Source organism: Tursiops truncatus, chromosome 8 (genome assembly GCF_011762595.2).
Source record: "Tursiops truncatus isolate mTurTru1 chromosome 8, mTurTru1.mat.Y, whole genome shotgun sequence".
Taxonomy (NCBI): domain Eukaryota; kingdom Metazoa; phylum Chordata; class Mammalia; order Artiodactyla; family Delphinidae; genus Tursiops; species Tursiops truncatus.
Genome location: NC_047041.1, coordinates 20,142,962 through 20,159,777, shown reverse-complemented (window position 1 = coordinate 20,159,777; position 16,816 = coordinate 20,142,962). Strand labels below are relative to the sequence as shown.

At 39.2% G+C, this 16,816-nt stretch overlaps 2 protein-coding genes across 10 annotated transcripts in view; both read left to right on the top strand.

Moving 5' to 3' along the window:
* Window positions 1-2,164, top strand: part of LOC101335276 (carotenoid-cleaving dioxygenase, mitochondrial) — a 48,393-nt gene extending 46,229 nt beyond the window's left edge. For all 9 annotated transcript variants that reach the window (XM_033862057.2, XM_033862054.2, XM_033862055.2 and 6 more), the window contains 2 exons: window positions 298-408; window positions 1,912-2,164. In XM_033862057.2, coding sequence (XP_033717948.1) covers window positions 298-408; window positions 1,912-2,025 — 225 coding nt within the window. In that variant the 3' untranslated portion in view covers window positions 2,026-2,164. The remainder of the gene's footprint in view (window positions 1-297; window positions 409-1,911) is intronic.
* A 4,093-nt stretch (window positions 2,165-6,257) lies between these two features.
* Window positions 6,258-13,063, top strand: PTS (6-pyruvoyltetrahydropterin synthase). Its single transcript, XM_004315001.4, has 6 exons — window positions 6,258-6,416; window positions 7,845-7,924; window positions 9,108-9,130; window positions 9,503-9,559; window positions 12,375-12,445; window positions 12,635-13,063. The coding sequence occupies exons 1-6, from the start codon at window positions 6,334-6,336 to the stop codon at window positions 12,756-12,758; spliced, it is 438 nt and encodes a 145-aa protein (XP_004315049.1). The 5' UTR covers window positions 6,258-6,333; the 3' UTR covers window positions 12,759-13,063.
* The last annotated feature ends 3,753 nt before the right edge of the window (window positions 13,064-16,816 follow it).

The following is a 16,816-nucleotide window of genomic DNA, read 5'->3' as shown; positions in this document are numbered from 1 at the left end:
TCTAAATGAACCACAAGCCCAGAGAAACAATTCTATGCTTGATAGTATTTTGAGAGAAATCATGGGACACCTCTATTTCAAGTTGATGGGAAACTATAATTACACCAGTTGTGTTTGATGATAATGGAACCTGCAGCTGCAAAAGCTCCCTCTCCTATATTTAACTCAGTAAGCCCGATTCTTCTACTGTTGGACCATTGCACTGACAGTCAAATTCATGCTGGGACTGACAATAACTATAGAAAGCTTCCAGTTCATAACCAGTCTTTTATCAAATACTTTTTTGGGGACTTACAGGTTTGGAGAGAAGATGGCTTTTATCCCTCAGAACCTGTTTTTGTTCCAGTACCAGGAGCCAATGAAGAAGATGGTGGGGTTATTCTTTCTGTGGTGATCACTCCCAACCAGGTAAATGTATTTCCGTCATCGTCAGAAAGAGAAATAGCACTGGGCCTTCTGAGGGTTATATTTAGTGATGCTGTTGATGGTTTATTTTGATTCCAATTTGGCACCTTCTCCCTTTTCTTCCTCTCCTTATTATTTGGGTACCCTTTTATCATAATCAGTACTTTATTACTGTTTTAAAGTTCTATTTTAGAACCATAATAATAATTAACATTTGCATAGGAATTTATTTACAAACCTCTTTCATACATATTATCTTATTTAATCATCAAAACAACTTTGTGGGGTACCATTTTACAAGTAGAATTTGTAACTTAAGGAAGTTGAAAGAGACTTGCATCAGATCTCATAGTGGTAAAGCCAGTATTTAAATCCCAAACTTCTGAATTCTAGTCTAATATTTCATACCACCATCTGTGCTGCCAATTTAAATTGAGTGACCCAAGGGACTTCCCTCATGGTCCAGTGGGTAAGACTCTGTGCTCCCAATGCAGGGGACCCGGGTTCCATCCCTGGTCTGGGAACTAGATCCCGCATGCTTGCTGCAACTAAAGAGTCTGCATGCCTCAGCGAAGACCCGGTGCAGGCAAAATAAATAAATATTAAAAAAAAAAAAAACCTAAAAAAATAATAAAATAAATAGAGTGACCCAAAAATCTAATGTGATAGGCCCTGACCTAGTGTCTCAAAAATGTTGATATCTTTTTTTTTTTAATATTTATTTATTTATTTGGCTGCACTGGGTCTTAGTTGCAGCACATGGGATCTTTAGTTGTGGCATGCGGGCTCCTAGTTCCCTGACCAGGGATAGAACCTGGGCCCCCTGCACTGGGAGCATGGAGTCTTAAGCACTGGACCACCAGGGAAGTCCCAATAATGTTGATATATAACTTCTTGTCTAGGGCAGTCTTGTGGCAGTAGGTTCACTTTGAGTACCAGCTTTGATCAATTATTACTGGCTACCTGGGGTGTTGGATTCTGAGGCTTTTTAAGGTTTAGATGTGGAAAGTGCTGTGATCAATTAATAATGCCTGCCATGGGCTTAGGAGGACTTTGTCCTCATGCCAGGTACTTGCCACACCTGTAATTAGACCAGGGCAAATCTCAGTCTGCCTTGCAATGCTACCTTTTGAACAGCTCCAAAGTAACACAAAATGGAGACATTTCATTTTAGAAGAATTTTTATGTCTCTTAGGAGATTGAAAGGGGCAGGTAAAAAGATCCTTAAACCCAAAGAGATCCTATGAAGGTGATTGATACAGAGAACTTATGCTTTGCTCTACATATGTACTTCTTCAGGTGTAATTTCCTTTTCTGTTCAGTTCAGCATTCTGCAAACATTTAGTGAATGAATAGGCAAGGCACTGTGCCAGATGCTGGGGGTGGACATGAAGATGAGTAATATGTAGTCTCTTAGGAATTTTACAGCCCACTGGAGGAAACAGACAGATTTTTTTGTAGGAAAAAAATAAGAGAGAATATTCAGTATTGGCTTTCCTTTTCTAGAATGAAAGAAATTTTCTCCTAGTCTTGGATGCCAAGAACTTTGAAGAACTGGGCCGAGCAGAGGTGCCTGTGCAAATGCCTTACGGGTTCCATGGCACCTTCGTGACCATCTGATGGAACATCCACAAGGTCTGGGAACTAGGTTTTAAATGAATGTGCTCCGTACAAAAGAGAGAGCAAAGGTGCACCTTACCTTCCAAACCATAGACACCTGGTTTTAAAATTTCTATTAAAAATGGAATTCATGAGATAATTATGGTTTTATATTTTCTTAGGGATCTTCCTTGAAAACATTAAGCAACTGTTGATACAACCTTTTGAAGAGAGGTTTAAATTTATATTTACTGGATATATCTTACAGGTAATAAGAATACATGAAAGAAAAACTAGACCTGATTATCACCACCAGATAAGTGGGTGACAGAGGTTCCCACACTTGGGAGAAGAAATACAGATAACCATAGCTAGTAGAATACGAATATAGGTCTGAAAAGCCCCTTGTTTTTTCCATTACAGCCTGTGTGTTGCTACTGGTCCTAAGGTACTCACAGAGGCTGTCATGCTTGGAGGCTCCTTCTAAACTGGCTGTTTCTCTGCTGTCCAGAGCAGATGCCACTGCAGTTGAGCCACCAAGTACCACCTCCTACCCTGCCCCCAGCTCAGCCTTGGGAGGCTGTTGTTTTGAGGGATGTTGTTAAAATCAGGCATTTTTTCCTAATCTCCAGGTGTCTAGTTCTTCAGAGAACGATGAAAAGTTGGTAGTTCTTACCATACAACCCAGCAATTTCACTACTGGGCATATACCCTGAGAAAACCATAATTCAAAAAGAGTTGTGGGGCTTCCCTGGTGGCGCAGTGGTTGAGAGTCCACCTGCCGATGCAGGGGACACGGGTTCGTGCCCCGGTCTGGGAAGATCCCACGTGCTGTGGAGTGGCTGGGCCTGTGACATGGCCGCTGAGCCTGCACATCCGGAGCCTGTGCTCCGCGACGCGAGAGGGCACAGCAGTGAGAGGCCCGCGAACCACACACACACACAAAAAAAAGAGTTGTGTACCAAAGTGTTCATTGCAGCTCTATTTACAATAGCCAGGACATGGAAGCAACCTAAGTGTCCATCGACAGATGAATGGATAAAGAAGATGTGGCACACATATACAATGGAATGTTACTCAGCCATAAAAAGAAACGAAATTGAGTTATTTGTAGTGAGGTGGATGGACCTAGAGTCTGTCATACAGAGTGAAGTAAGTCAGAAAGAGAAAAACAAATACTGTATGCTAATATATATATATATATATATATATATATATATATATATATATGGAATCTAAGAAAAAAAAAAGGTTATGAAGAACCTAGGGGTAAGACAGGAATAAAGACACAGACCTACTAGAGAATGGACTTGAGGATATGGGGAGGCGGAAGGGTAAGCTGTGACAAAGTGAGAGTGGCATGGACATACACACACTACCAAACGTAAAATAGATAGCTAGTGGGAAGCAGCCGCATAGCACAGGCAGATCAGCTTAGTGCTTTGTGACCACCTAGAGGGGTGGGATAGGGAGGGTGGGAGGGAGGGAGATATGGGAACTTATGTATATGTATAACTGATTCACTTTGTTATAAAGCAGAAACTAACACACCATTGTAAAGCAATTATACTCCAATAAAGATGTTAAAAAAAAAGTTGGTAGTTCTTCATTTAATTGGGCAACAGGTGGCACTAGAGACCATATAATCTTTGCATGTCTAAACCCCTTTAGTTTTATTTTTATTTTTTTTGCTGTACTCGGGCCTCTCACTGTTGTGGCCTCTCCCGCTGCGGAGCACAGGCTCCGGACACGCAGGCCCAGAGGCCATGGCTCACAGGCCCAGCCGCTCCGTGGCATGTGGGATCCTCCCGGACCGGGGCACGAACCCGCGCCCCCTGCATCAGCAGGCGGACTCTCAACCACCGCGCCACCAGGGAAGCCCAACCCCGTTAGTTTTTACCAACAGCCCAAATCAGCCTAGATCTGTCATTTAAACCTCACATCAAAATACCGTGTTCCCTTTTCCTTCAGTTATACTCCAAGCCCAGGCCAGTTAAACTGTGCATGTTCCATGTGCATGTTGAATGGTGCTGGAGAAGCCCCCCTAAACATGTAGTTTGGGGCAGTGTGAACTCATTAGGCTCACGGCACAGTCCTGGACCAACATAGTCAGTTTCTCTTCAGTTTTCCTTGAGAGTTATTATAAACATCACAAACCCTATTCACCTTAGCAAAGGGTTCCATACATACAAATGCCACATGTCAGGGTTTGCATTGTGGCAATAAAATAAAGGTTCTAAGTTTTGTGTCTGTGTTGGTGAGATACAGAGCAATAGCAATAGGTACGGAATAGAAGATGCCTAAACAGAACTAATATAGCAGATGTGGGAGCGTAGAGGCTGAGATAACCATAAGAACATAAATCCCTTGGTGTTTCACAGAAGTCTTCAAAAAGGCATTGTACTCCCCCAGATCAGACATGGAAGTTTGATCCAGATCTTATTTGGATCTGAAAGGTGAAGAAGACTCCAGTGGACATCTGGGAGGTACATAGGTCTCTCTGATCATGTCTTTCTTCTGTTTATAAACCTTTACTCCATCCTACTACACAGAGAGTAAAGCTCAAACATAAAGTTTAGCAGTATAAAAATAAGATTTTGACCCAAGGATACCTGAATTCTGCCTTGGCCCTGCCATCTATACGGTTCTTGAAGGAGAAGACAAAAAAGGATCAACAACATTTTATAATCTAGGTGTATATGCCTGGTAATCCAATGCAGAAAGTTCTGGAAATTGAGCATATGACTGAGGCTCAGAGCCTAGGCAGGGCCTCTTCCTTTCCCTAAGTCCAACTCATCACTGGACAGTGTCCAGAGACTCAAGGAAAGGAACTGTGTGGTGCACAAGTGAGGGGAAAAGGGATTAGGGTGCATCCTAGTGACCTTATCTTAGTTACATCTGGAAAGTTACTATTTCCAAATAAAGCCATATTCTGAGGTACTGGGGGTTGGGACTTCAACACATTTAACTTTGGAGGGGACACATTTCAATGCATAACAGGATGACTGAGGGTGAATTTGGTGAGCACCTTTACATAGAATTAGCTTTAATAAAAGAGTAAGAACTCTGCAAATGCAGTGACATATTTTACTAAAGCAAATAACTAAAGCAATTTCTCAGAAATTCTTTCTACCTTTTACCTTTTATTTTATTTTGATTCTTTAAACTGAATTGGGAACAAGGGAAGTGTTTGTGTAACCATTGATGGTTATAGTATTTATCTCTGATGCAGTCAATGCCTGGGAAACATTGTTTATAAGTGATCCTGGGTAAATAATTCACTTATCTGGGTCTGTGTTTTCTTATCTGTAAAGTGAGAGGACTGAACTAGATTTTGAGTTTCCATCTCAAAAATCTCTGGTTTATAATTATTTAAAGTTCATTACAGCCCAATGGGGGAAAGGAGAAAAATAGTTGAAAACGTGTGAGGAAGTTTGCTACACATTAATAATTTAATGCACAACAAACAGCATATATAGCTGGAGACAGGAGACATCTGGGAGAAACCATCATGGGGCTTATATTTCCACCACGTCCATGATTTTATCCCTCCTTTCCAGTGCCTGGAACAGTGCCAGCCACAGTAGGTATTCAGTAATTAATGAAAGAATGAATGTAGGCGAGAAATGCACTGGTGCGTACTGGGAACTATAAGTAGTTTGGCCACCGCTTATGAGTAGATGGCGAGGAAACAAGATTCTTTCACTCTGGAGGTGTCTACATTGGACAGAGAATAACTAACGTGTGTGTGTTCATGGGTGCATGTGTTTATGCTGCAGCAACCCAGAGTGATAAACGGCTCCATGCATGCATATGGATGATAAGGACAGCTCGAGAGTTTCCCTTTGTAAGAATCTTTACAAATAGTCCAAAGGTAGTATCATTTCTTAAAGCCACGTGGTCCCACACGTGCACTCAAATTTCTGCTCCCTTTAAGCTATAAGTAGGCTGGCCCTGGGACTCGTCGCAGAGTAAGCAGCGACTGGAGGTTTCTACAACCCAGGGCTTTCTAGAAGGGAGTGAGAGGGACCTCATTGAGCAGACGTAAAAATGAAGTACACTAAGACCCCACCCACCTTATTTGACCGCTCTAAGGCGGACCCAGCTCTCTGATCGCTTGCTCTCCCAAGAGATTGAGATAGCAAGAAACGCCTGTTACGGCCTCCAGGCCGGCAGAGGGAGCCCAGTCGCAGGGTGAAGCAGAGAGCACGTCTGCCGGGCGCCGTCCGCACTGCGCAGCCGCGGACGGGCCTTTCCCCCACCCCCTTTCTCAGCCTGGCGGCGGGCCTAGGGCGGGAGGCGCTGGAGGGGACGCGGGCTTGCAAAACTATGAGCGCGGCGGCTTCGGGCCCTGGCCGGCGGGCGCGAGTGTCCCGCCTGGTCTCCTTCAGCGCGACCCATCGGCTCCACAGGTGGGGTGTGCCTACAGTACCAGTGGTGGGGGCAGCACCTTCGAGCTCCGGAGCTGGGTCCCGGGTGCGGGAGGGGTACGGGTGCCCGCTGATGAGAGGGCGGGGGGCGCGGTGCACTCCTGCGGCCACCAGGCTTCGTTGATGACGTTATAACACCCGCGACCGGCGTCTACCAGCCTTCTGGGGATCGATGTGACGTTGAAAGGTGTTGAACTCGCCCAGGTTACACAGTGCCAGGCACATCGTAAACACTCAGTACATGTTAGCTACCCATAGCTAATACAGTTACAGCAAGGCGAGTTTTGTCCACTTTATACCGAAGAGAAAATGAACCCAGATGTTCACTTTCCTGAGAGCAAGCAGCGCAGTTGGGATTTGAGCCCAGAGTACTCATACTGCTTCATCGCACTGAAGAGTTGATTTTGAGCAGGGTTTTGCCACTCATTAGCAAGCTCCACTCTCTGAGCATCTGTTTCCTCGTCTGCAAAATGAGGATAATTTCTACCTAACAGTATTCACCTATCCATTTATTCCTTGGACAGGTATTTGTTGTCAGGTCTTGTGCTAGGTAACAGGGGTGCAGCAGTGATCAAGACCTGTCACAGTTTTATATCTGCAGTGTACAAACTGGCCAATTTTGTGGAGAGTACAGTGAGACAATTTTGTGCAAAAGCTTTGTGAACTGTAGTACTCTAAATGTAAGAAGTAGATGAGCAGGAGAAAGGAAAGTAATAAAGAGAGTCTCAAAAAAGAAAGGGGTTATGTAATAGGAAGCTCAAACATATGAGAGTGGTACGGCCTCATTGAAGATGCACAGTTGATTGGACAGGTATATGTATAAAAATCCATTAAGAAAACGGATTTCTGCCTGGAACAACGGCTGAGTATTGTACTTTTAAAATTTAACCTGCTTTGAATACCCCTGAATGGATTGAAGTTATCAGTAGGCAATAGTTGAGGGATAATGAAGCAAGATTTTAAAGAGAAGATGTACTAGGTCATGTAATTATTTTTCAGGGGGAATGAGATTTTAAGCCACTTGAGGATAAGCGTCTTTTTCTTTTTTAATCACCATGTGCCCTTGCTTCATTCAGCCTGTGCCTAGTATGTAGTAGGTACTCAGTAAATGTTGAATTGAAAAATGGAAGGGCCTTGAGCAGATCAGTTGTTGAAGTCTTGCTGTGGAACAAGGATGTTGAATTTACTTAAGCTAATTTGTATGGTATAGTCCTCTAATTAGGGGGCATACACTGGTTCCTGACATAAAATTGAGTAATGAAATCAAATTGATTTATGACTCTCCATTTGATGAGCTAAAGAATAGTAAGTTGTGAAGTTTTTCAAAGGCTAGAGCAAACAATAAGCGTAGGGAACAGAGAAGGTATCTGAACATGTATCATGTTGACTTTTTTTTTTTTTTTTGGTCAGCAAATCTCTGAGTAATGAGGAAAACTTGAAACTGTTTGGGAAATGCAACAACCCAAATGGCCATGGGCACAATTATAAAGGTGAGAGAAAAACTGGTGAAATTTTAGCCCTTTCGGTAGTGATGAAAGAGTGTTCAGCATATACAGTCTAAATGAGTATAAGAAACCTTATGGACAGAACATGAATGCTTTGAGCCTTGAATGAGAAATTAAATGGAAGTTCAAAATGAAAAGATCTGTTGCCTTAGTTGGATGTATCTTAAGTTTTACTATGCAATTGTCTGCTGTTATAGATCAAAACAATGAATGGCTTAAATACTTTTTTCCTTGGCCTTAAGAGTACATGACGTTCTTTTGGCACCATGTTTCCTTCTAATTAGGTATTGCTGAGGTCAATGTTAAAATTAGATTGTATTCATTGAGTAAATAATGACTGACAAAGGGAGCATATTGGCTCAAGATATGCGGCATGGCAGGAAAATAGGTTGGGTCTAAAACTTTGACAGTAGTGTTCCAAGAAAGTAATTAATTTATGCAAGGACAAGGGACTTGATTATTTGAGATACAGATGATATCTCACAAAACAGCTATGTAAGCCATAGAGCATCACAGCATATGGTATGATGGAGTAAAAAGACCAGAAAAGATGTCAGAAGTTTGGGATTTCTAGTTTAGTTACTGCCTAACTTACTTGACCTATGATATCTCTCATTCTCTGTTTGCTCACTTATCACATAATACCTAATGGTGTCTGTATGGAGCTGAAAAAAATATGAAAAAGTCATTAATTTGTAGAGCACTCTGATCATCAAGATTTTTCAGAAGTTTCATACAAGTACTTGTTAATTTACAGAGCATTACTATAAACTGTGTTTACATTCACATGAGTAAAGGAATAAGAATTTTAGGCCCAGTAGTAGCTTTGCTTGCTCAGAAAGGTACTTGGACCAGCTCAGTGTGTAGCTGAATTTCTTCCTGTATATTTTCTACTTTTACAGGCAGTGATCAAGCAGCATCTTGATCTTACCTAGTGGAGATTCCTTCCAAGTGCATCATAAACAGAATTTATACCCTTTTTGGCCTTGGCTAAGCACCTCTAAGTTCCTCTGCCTTGGTTGATAAAAAGATCTAAACTAAAAGATGTTCTGGGGGAAAATATAGCTTTGTGGGGTGAGATCTAATAATTTATGTTAGTAACTTGTGTTTGGATGTTACTCTGTTGAAAGTCATGTTTCTTTTTGGTATTTTGTTTTCTTCCCCATAGTTGTGGTGACAGTACATGGAGAGGTACGTGCTGAAAATGTGGTTTGTGCACATTGCTGGGCCCTCTTTCAGCCAACGTGATGGATTCTGTGCTGAAAAATTCTGTTCAAATCAGTATTGCTTCATTGTTGGTCTTTGTGTATGGTGAGCTGCTGCCATTTCAGGCCTTTCCTCTCCCAAAATGTCCTCTTTAATGTGCTGTATGTGGACAGATAGAAGAGCAGTACAGTGAAAAGGAAGCCTAGAGCACTTGGTGTTTCCATGCTGAGATGGATTGTCTCGGGGATGAAGGCCAATGTGGGGACAATTTCTGCACATTGTGCAGCTTAATAATTTACCAGAGGTTTAAATATGAAGAGCATGTTATAGTAATATTCACCTTTGTTTACTTTTTAGATTGATCCTGTTACAGGAATGGTCATGAATTTGACTGACCTCAAAGAGTATATGGAGGTAATGGCATGTTGGATGCTTATTTTGTGCTGTCTTCTGAATATAATATTTGATGGCCCCCTTTTCACTTCCCCAACCAAGTATCATCAGAGGTCCTATGACCTGGCAAGTGGAATTGGGTGAGGGAGTGGGGTAGTAGTTGGAGGAACTTCTCTCAATGTTCTCCTAAAGGTGTTTGGATGACTTAATGGAAATTAGTCATGGTTGTCTTACAATGATAGGAATAAGTGTAGCGTGCTCATCTTGTATTTTTTGTTGGTGTATCCTGATTTTCTCTGTTTAACAAATTCTGCCCTTCTTTCAAGACACAGCTTTCTTCTTGAAACTTTCTGCTTCTTCTGTGAATTTTCCTTACACCTTTGATCACAGATTTCAGTACTACCCTGTTTTATTCACTTTAGCTTTATTATAAACTCACTGGGGCAGTTCATCATAGGGATAACAAAAAAGAGGTTGTTCGGTAAAAGACTTACTGATTATATCATTACAGAATTCTTGGATTGTAAGAGACCTCAGAGGTTATCTAAGCCAACTTCTTCATTCCATAGGTTGAGATTGAGAGATGCTGAACAGTTAACCAACTGACTTGCCCTAGGTCATGTAGTTAGTCCTTTACAAAGTTGAGATTAGATTTTCTTCCATCCACCTTAGTTTTTAAAATGCCTTCATTTCACCTGTTTACTTTGTTTCAGCTTTGCTCCTTATTTTGTTCTAAAATTTGACATTTGTTTCATAAAAATGCTGTTATTAATAATCATTACTTCTTTCACGTTACTAATCTCCCATATATTCAATAAGTATGCCTGCTTTGCATCAGTCTTTGAGCTGAGTACTAGGAATCCAATGATGAATGAGACATAGCTGTTAGCCACAGAGTGCTCACATGACTTTTTAAACTTTCTTTTTTTTTTAATTAATTAATTTATTTATGGCTGTGTTGGGTCTTTGTTGCTGTGCGCAGGCTTTCTCTAGTTGCGTCGAGCGGGCGCTACTCTTTGTTGTGGTGTGAGAGCTTCTCACTGCGGTGGCTTCTCTTTGTTGCAGAGCACAGGCTCTGGGCGTGTGGGCTTCAGTAGTTGTGGCATGCGGGCTTTAGAGCACAGGCTCGGTAGCTGTTGTGCATGGGCTTAGTTGCTCCGCGGCATGTGGGATCTTCCCGGACCAGGGCTCGAACCCGTGTCCCCTGCTTTGGCAGGCGGATTCTTAACCACTGCGCCATCAGGGAAGCTCTCACGTGACTTTTTATAGCAGGTAAAGAATAGTAAGTGCTCAATAAGTGTTGCTTGAATAAATGAATAGGAGAATGAGTGAATGAACAAACAGTACTGTGCTCAAAGTACTGTAGGAAAGCTGTAAAGTCAGAGTGCTTACATTTACTGGTGACATAAAAAAATATATATATATACACACACACACGCACACACAAATACAAGACAACAACTTGAGAAATATAAGAGGCACCCCAAGCAGGCATACAGTTAAATACTAAAGGAGAGGTTCTCTACACTTTTTCTCCATATTTGCATACCTGAGGGATACCACACACCACACACTTTAGTACTTTTACATGAGTAAAAGTGGCTGATCATGGCATACAGAGTCAAATTAGAAGGAGCCCTGTAGAAGAGGCTTCAATGGAAAAGTTGAGATCTGAACTGGAATTTTCAATTAAAACAAAGATTAAACAAAGGTTTATTTTCTTGATATCCATATGGATATCATTTGATTTATTTTAAAAGTTGTTTGGTTTAGAACTTACTTTTTTTAATATGATTCTGATTTTGTTCAGACAATGATTGCTATTGTTGTCATTAATGTACCTTTCTTGGAACCATACCATATGGAAACTTAGATTGTTTCACAAATGCTTTTTTTATTGAAATATAGTTGATGAGCAATATTATATAATTTACAGGTGTACAGTATAGTGACTGACAATTTTTAAAGGTTATACTCCATTCATAGTTATTATAAAATATTGGCTATATTCCCCATGTTGTACAATATATTCTTATAGCTTATTTTATACATAATAGTTTGTACCCCTTAATCCCCTACCCCTTTACTGCCCCTCCTCCCTTCCCTCTCCCCACTGGTAACAACTAGTTCTCTTCATCTGAGAGTCTGTTTCTTTCTTGTTATATTCACTAGTTTATTGTATTTTTTAGATTGCTTAGATGTTTTACAATAGCTAAAAGTAAAAATTTACAAAGAATAAGGCAATTACAATTCTTGCCATTGATAAAGAAAAACATTATGTTTAATATTCCTAATACAAGTATTAGGAAGCAATAGTCTTTACATGTTTTTATTTTTTCTTCTAAGAGCCCGAGAGCATTCTTAAATTACACCTTACAGCAGAAATTTAGAACTCCTTACATAATTTTAGTCTCAATCTGCTTTATAAATGTAGTACTCATTGAATGTTTGTCCTAATTAAATTGTGGCATTGTGCTGAAGGTGAGACTGTTAGGGAGAAGTATTTCTAGTAACATTTTGGACAAAATTCAAGAAGTATTAAACTAAATTCTGAATCACAATGGCTTGTTATGAGAAAGCTCCAGTGAATTCTCTATTTTTTGGTTTCTTACCTCTTTGCATTCAGTAATGAGGATATCCAGTCATTGTGGAGAGCTAGGCCTTACTTGATTTTACAACTTTAAACTTTCTGAGATTGTTTTGTAAGACACCAAGTACTTGCAAGTATCGAGTTAGTGACTAAATGATAAGGTAAGGTTTAGAGGCAAAGGTAGGATACTTTGGAATATGAGTCATAAATGGAATTAGTGATGTTTTTCCTTTGTTTTGTCTATAGGAGGCAATTATGAAGCCCCTTGATCATAAGAATCTGGATCTGGATGTGCCGTATTTTGCAGATGTTGTAAGGTGAGTGACTATTTTACTTTATGTAAATAGTAAGAAAGAAGAATCGATTTTAACATTTTACTTGATTATTGTGTGATTTCTAAAGTTTTAGTGTAATATCTTTTAAAACTAGAATTTCTATTCTCTGTAAGTATTAAACATGAAGTTTTGTTTATTTGCCTTTTGATCTTCTTTCCTTTTCTTCTACAGCACGACAGAAAATGTAGCTGTATATATCTGGGAAAACCTCCAGAAATTTCTTCCTATAGGAGTTCTTTATAAAGTAAAAGTATATGAAACTGATAATAATATTGTAGTCTATAAAGGAGAATAACTCTTAGAAGTTAATACTATAGAATGATTTAATTTTTTTCCATATTTGAAGAAGATCTTTATCCCCTTGGACGATTAAGAAGTCATCACATAATTGTTGCATCTCCATATTGAGTTCTGGAGCACTTGATTTATTGGAATCATTGTGAATAAGACCTGTTTTAGACTCAAATCTATTTTAAAATCAAATTTGTAATGTATTCTGAGTATCATTTAAAGAGTCTTTCATCTATAGATTAAAATCATTTCAGCAAAATGTTTGGTGTAGAATTATATGAAAGCAAAAGAAATCTGTTTTTTCCATTATATCATTTGTAGTATTCATTTTTTTTCTTGGTATAATGTAAATGGCAAAAATGTTTATAAGACTTACAGTAGGTGAATCTTATAAAAAATAAAATACAGGTGATCACCAAGTCTAGAAACATAGACAACATTCTATTTCTTAGTAGATTGAGCTCCCTTGATCACTTCTAGAATATGCTAAAGGTGCAAGTTTATTCAGTGAAAATTAGTCACAAATCATCTGAGGCAATGCATTGTAAATAGGTGTACAAGGACTGATGGGAATGTTGCTTTAATACACATTGTTCATTGCACATTTGCACAGCTTATTGAACTATGAACTGCTAGTGAGGAATAGCACATTGAACATAATCATGGAAGATCAGTAAACTGCTTATGTATATTTGTCTGTGTTTCCAGACCTTGTGGCTACATGAACAATTTAAACTCAGAAGGCTGAAGAATAATCACATGTATTAAACCCTGTTAAAATAATCAACATGAAAAGGATATATTACTCTGTAAAGGATCTCTTATATACAGTTTTTCCTAATTAATTCCATTTTGTTCTGATCACTAAATTTATCTGCTTAGTTGAACTATATTTTTCATCCCTGGTATCTTTTTCTGATGCCTAAATCCACAAGAACGTGTTTGCTTTCTTTGCAAAAAGAACTGTTCTCACTTGTGTTCTCATTTGTATTCTGGACTTCTTAAATATAGGGTTTCATTTTTCTCTCCACATAGCAACTAGTACACAATGGACTCTTAGAATGTTGCTGCCTGAAAATAGTAAAAGGACATGTGTGGTGATTACTATACTAAAAAAATTTTCCAAGGAGTACACTTTTATTTTGGAGAGTTATTAACTACAGGAATTCTATGGTAAATTTTGACAGTAACACAATGCCCACTTGATTAAATTTAAATGTGTTTTAGTTATCAACACAATTTTTATGTTACTTATTCATGTATATTTTGTATTGATTACTTGAAAGGCAGGATAGCGATAATTTGCTAAGGCACTTTATGTTTTAATTCCCACAGCTTCCATGCAAGGTATTATTCCCACTTTACAGATGAGAAAATTAAAATTGAACTGAGTTTAAGCTACTTGCCTAAGCTCACTCAGCAAATTAATAGCAAACTGAGTGTTTGATACTCAGTCTGACTCTCAAGCACACACTTTTTTTTTAAGGAATTCTAATAATTTACTTGGCTCTCGTCTAAAATTGTTAATAAATTCCCTTTGATACACCCCAGTAACACTTCCTATATCTCTTTTTCTCTCCTTTTCAATTTTCTGTAAACCCACATTACTCTGGAGCCTCTTATTTACAAACCACACTCCAATACAGTTCCCCTTTTCTCAACTGGTTTGCATTTCTGTCCATGCCTCTTTGTCACTTATTTATTTATTTACTTTTTGGGCTGTATTGGGTCTTTGTTGCTGCGCGTAGTTTTCTCTAGTTGTGGCAAGCGGGGGCTACTCTTTGTTGCGGTGTGTGGGCTTCTCATTGTGGTGGCTTCTCTTGTTGAGGAGCACGGGCTCTAGGTGCGTGGGCTTCAGTAGTTGTGGCATGAGGGCTCTAGAGCACAGGCTCAGCAGTTGTGGCTCACGGACTTAGTTGCTCCGCAGCATGTGGGATCTTCCCGACCAGGGCTCTAATCAGTGTCCCCTGTATTGGCAGGCGGATTCCCAGTCACTGCGCCAACAGGGAAGTCCCTGTCACTTATTTTTAAATTACCCTACATCAATTAGCTTTTCTCTTCTTCCCACCTCTTCCTAATCTTGAACTGTGCATCTCAAGAGTCCATCAGTCCATCCTGGTAGAGTGACCTTTTCTCTGGAGGAAAAGATGGGGGGCTCATTTTTTCTCTTTCCCCAGAAGAACAGCTATCCTGAAGTTGAAATGTATATTCTTCTTTTTTTTTTTTAAATAGATCATTATTGGAGTATAATTGCTTCACAATACTGTGTTAGTTTCTGTTGCACAAAAAAGCAAATCAGCCATATGCATACACATGTCGCCATATCCCCTCCCTCTTGAGCCTCCCTCCCACCCTCCCTATCCCACCCCTCTAGGTCATCGCAAAGCACTGAGCCGATCTCCCTGTGCTATGCAGCTGCTTCCCACCAGCCAACTATTTTACATTCGGTAGTGTATATAGGTCAATGCTACTCTCTCACTGCACCTCAGCTTCCCCCTCCCACCCCATGTCCTCAAGTCCATTCTCTATGTCTACCTCTTTATTCCTGCCCTGCAACTAGTTCATCAGTACCATTTCTTTTTGTTTTTTAGATTCCATATATATGCGGTAGCATATGGTATTTGTTTTTCTCTTTCTGACTTACTTTACTCTGTATGACAGATTCTAGGTCCATCCACCTCACTACAGATAACTCAATTTTGTTTCTTTTTATGGCTGAGTAATATTCCATTGTATATATGTGCCACATCTTCTTTATCCATTCATCTCTCGATGGACATTTAGATTGGTTTCATGACCTGGCTATTGTAAATAGTGCTGCAGTGAACATTGTGGTACATGTGTCTTTTTCAATTATGGTTTTCTCAGGGTATATGCCCAGTAGTGGGATTGCTGGGTCATATGGTAGTTCTAATTTTAGTTTCTTAAGGAACCTCTGTACTGTTTTCCATAGTAGTTGTATCTGCAACTCATTGTAGTTTTGATTTGCATCTCTCTAATAATTAGTGATGTTGAGCATCTTTTCACGTGCCTCTTGGCCATCTGCATGTCTTCCTTGGTGAAATGTCTATTTAGGTCTTCCACCCATTTTTTTTTTTTTTTTTAGGATTTTAAAAATATTTTATATAATGTTTTTATATACGTCTAGTTAATGTATAAACACAGCCTGAATAAGTACTTTACATTAAATTTAACATTTTCTTTAAATAGACAAAATTTTATATAATACAAAGCCATAAACCTTTTTAAAAAGCATTCAGGTATACAGAATTGTATTATGCATAATCCTTGGTTTATGACACACTCTTGCCACTGATCCATTCAGAACCTCTTTTCAGTCTGTTAGCTGGTTATATTTAATAAGATAATAAGCATCTATAAAGCCACAACCCAGTATAAAAACTGAGATCTTGACAACTGACATCTAGTCATATGTACTCCGTCCATCCTCCTTTTCCTTCAGCTAGAAGTAACCATCATTCAAAATCTGGGTTCATTATTCCTTTGATTTGCATATATGTATGTATATGTATACGTGTATACAATTTATAGGGAATATATATACACATATATATTCCTTAAAACTATATATCTTTATATAACATATTTTTTAACTTTTTCACTTTGTAAACAGAACATTGTACACTAATGTTCTAGACTTAATTACTTAAATATTTTATTTGATATTAATATTATTATTGTTATTATTATTATTATTTGGGCCACACGGCGCAGCATGTGGGATCTTAGTTCCCCAACCAGGGATTGAACCCATGCCCCTGCAGTGGAAGTGTAGAGTCTTAACCATTGGACTGCCAGGGAAGTCCCTATTTGATATTATTAAGCTATGGTTCATTCTTATTGTTGAGTGTAGCTTCCACCTATTTTTTAATTGGATTGTTTGATTTTTTGATTTTGAGCTCCATGAGCTGTTTGTACATTTTGGAGACTAATTCTTTGTCTCTTGTTTCATTTGCAAATATTTTCTCCCATTCTGAGGGTTGTCTTTTTGTCTTGTTTATGGTTTCCTTTGCTGTGCAAAAGCTTTTAAGTTCAATGAAG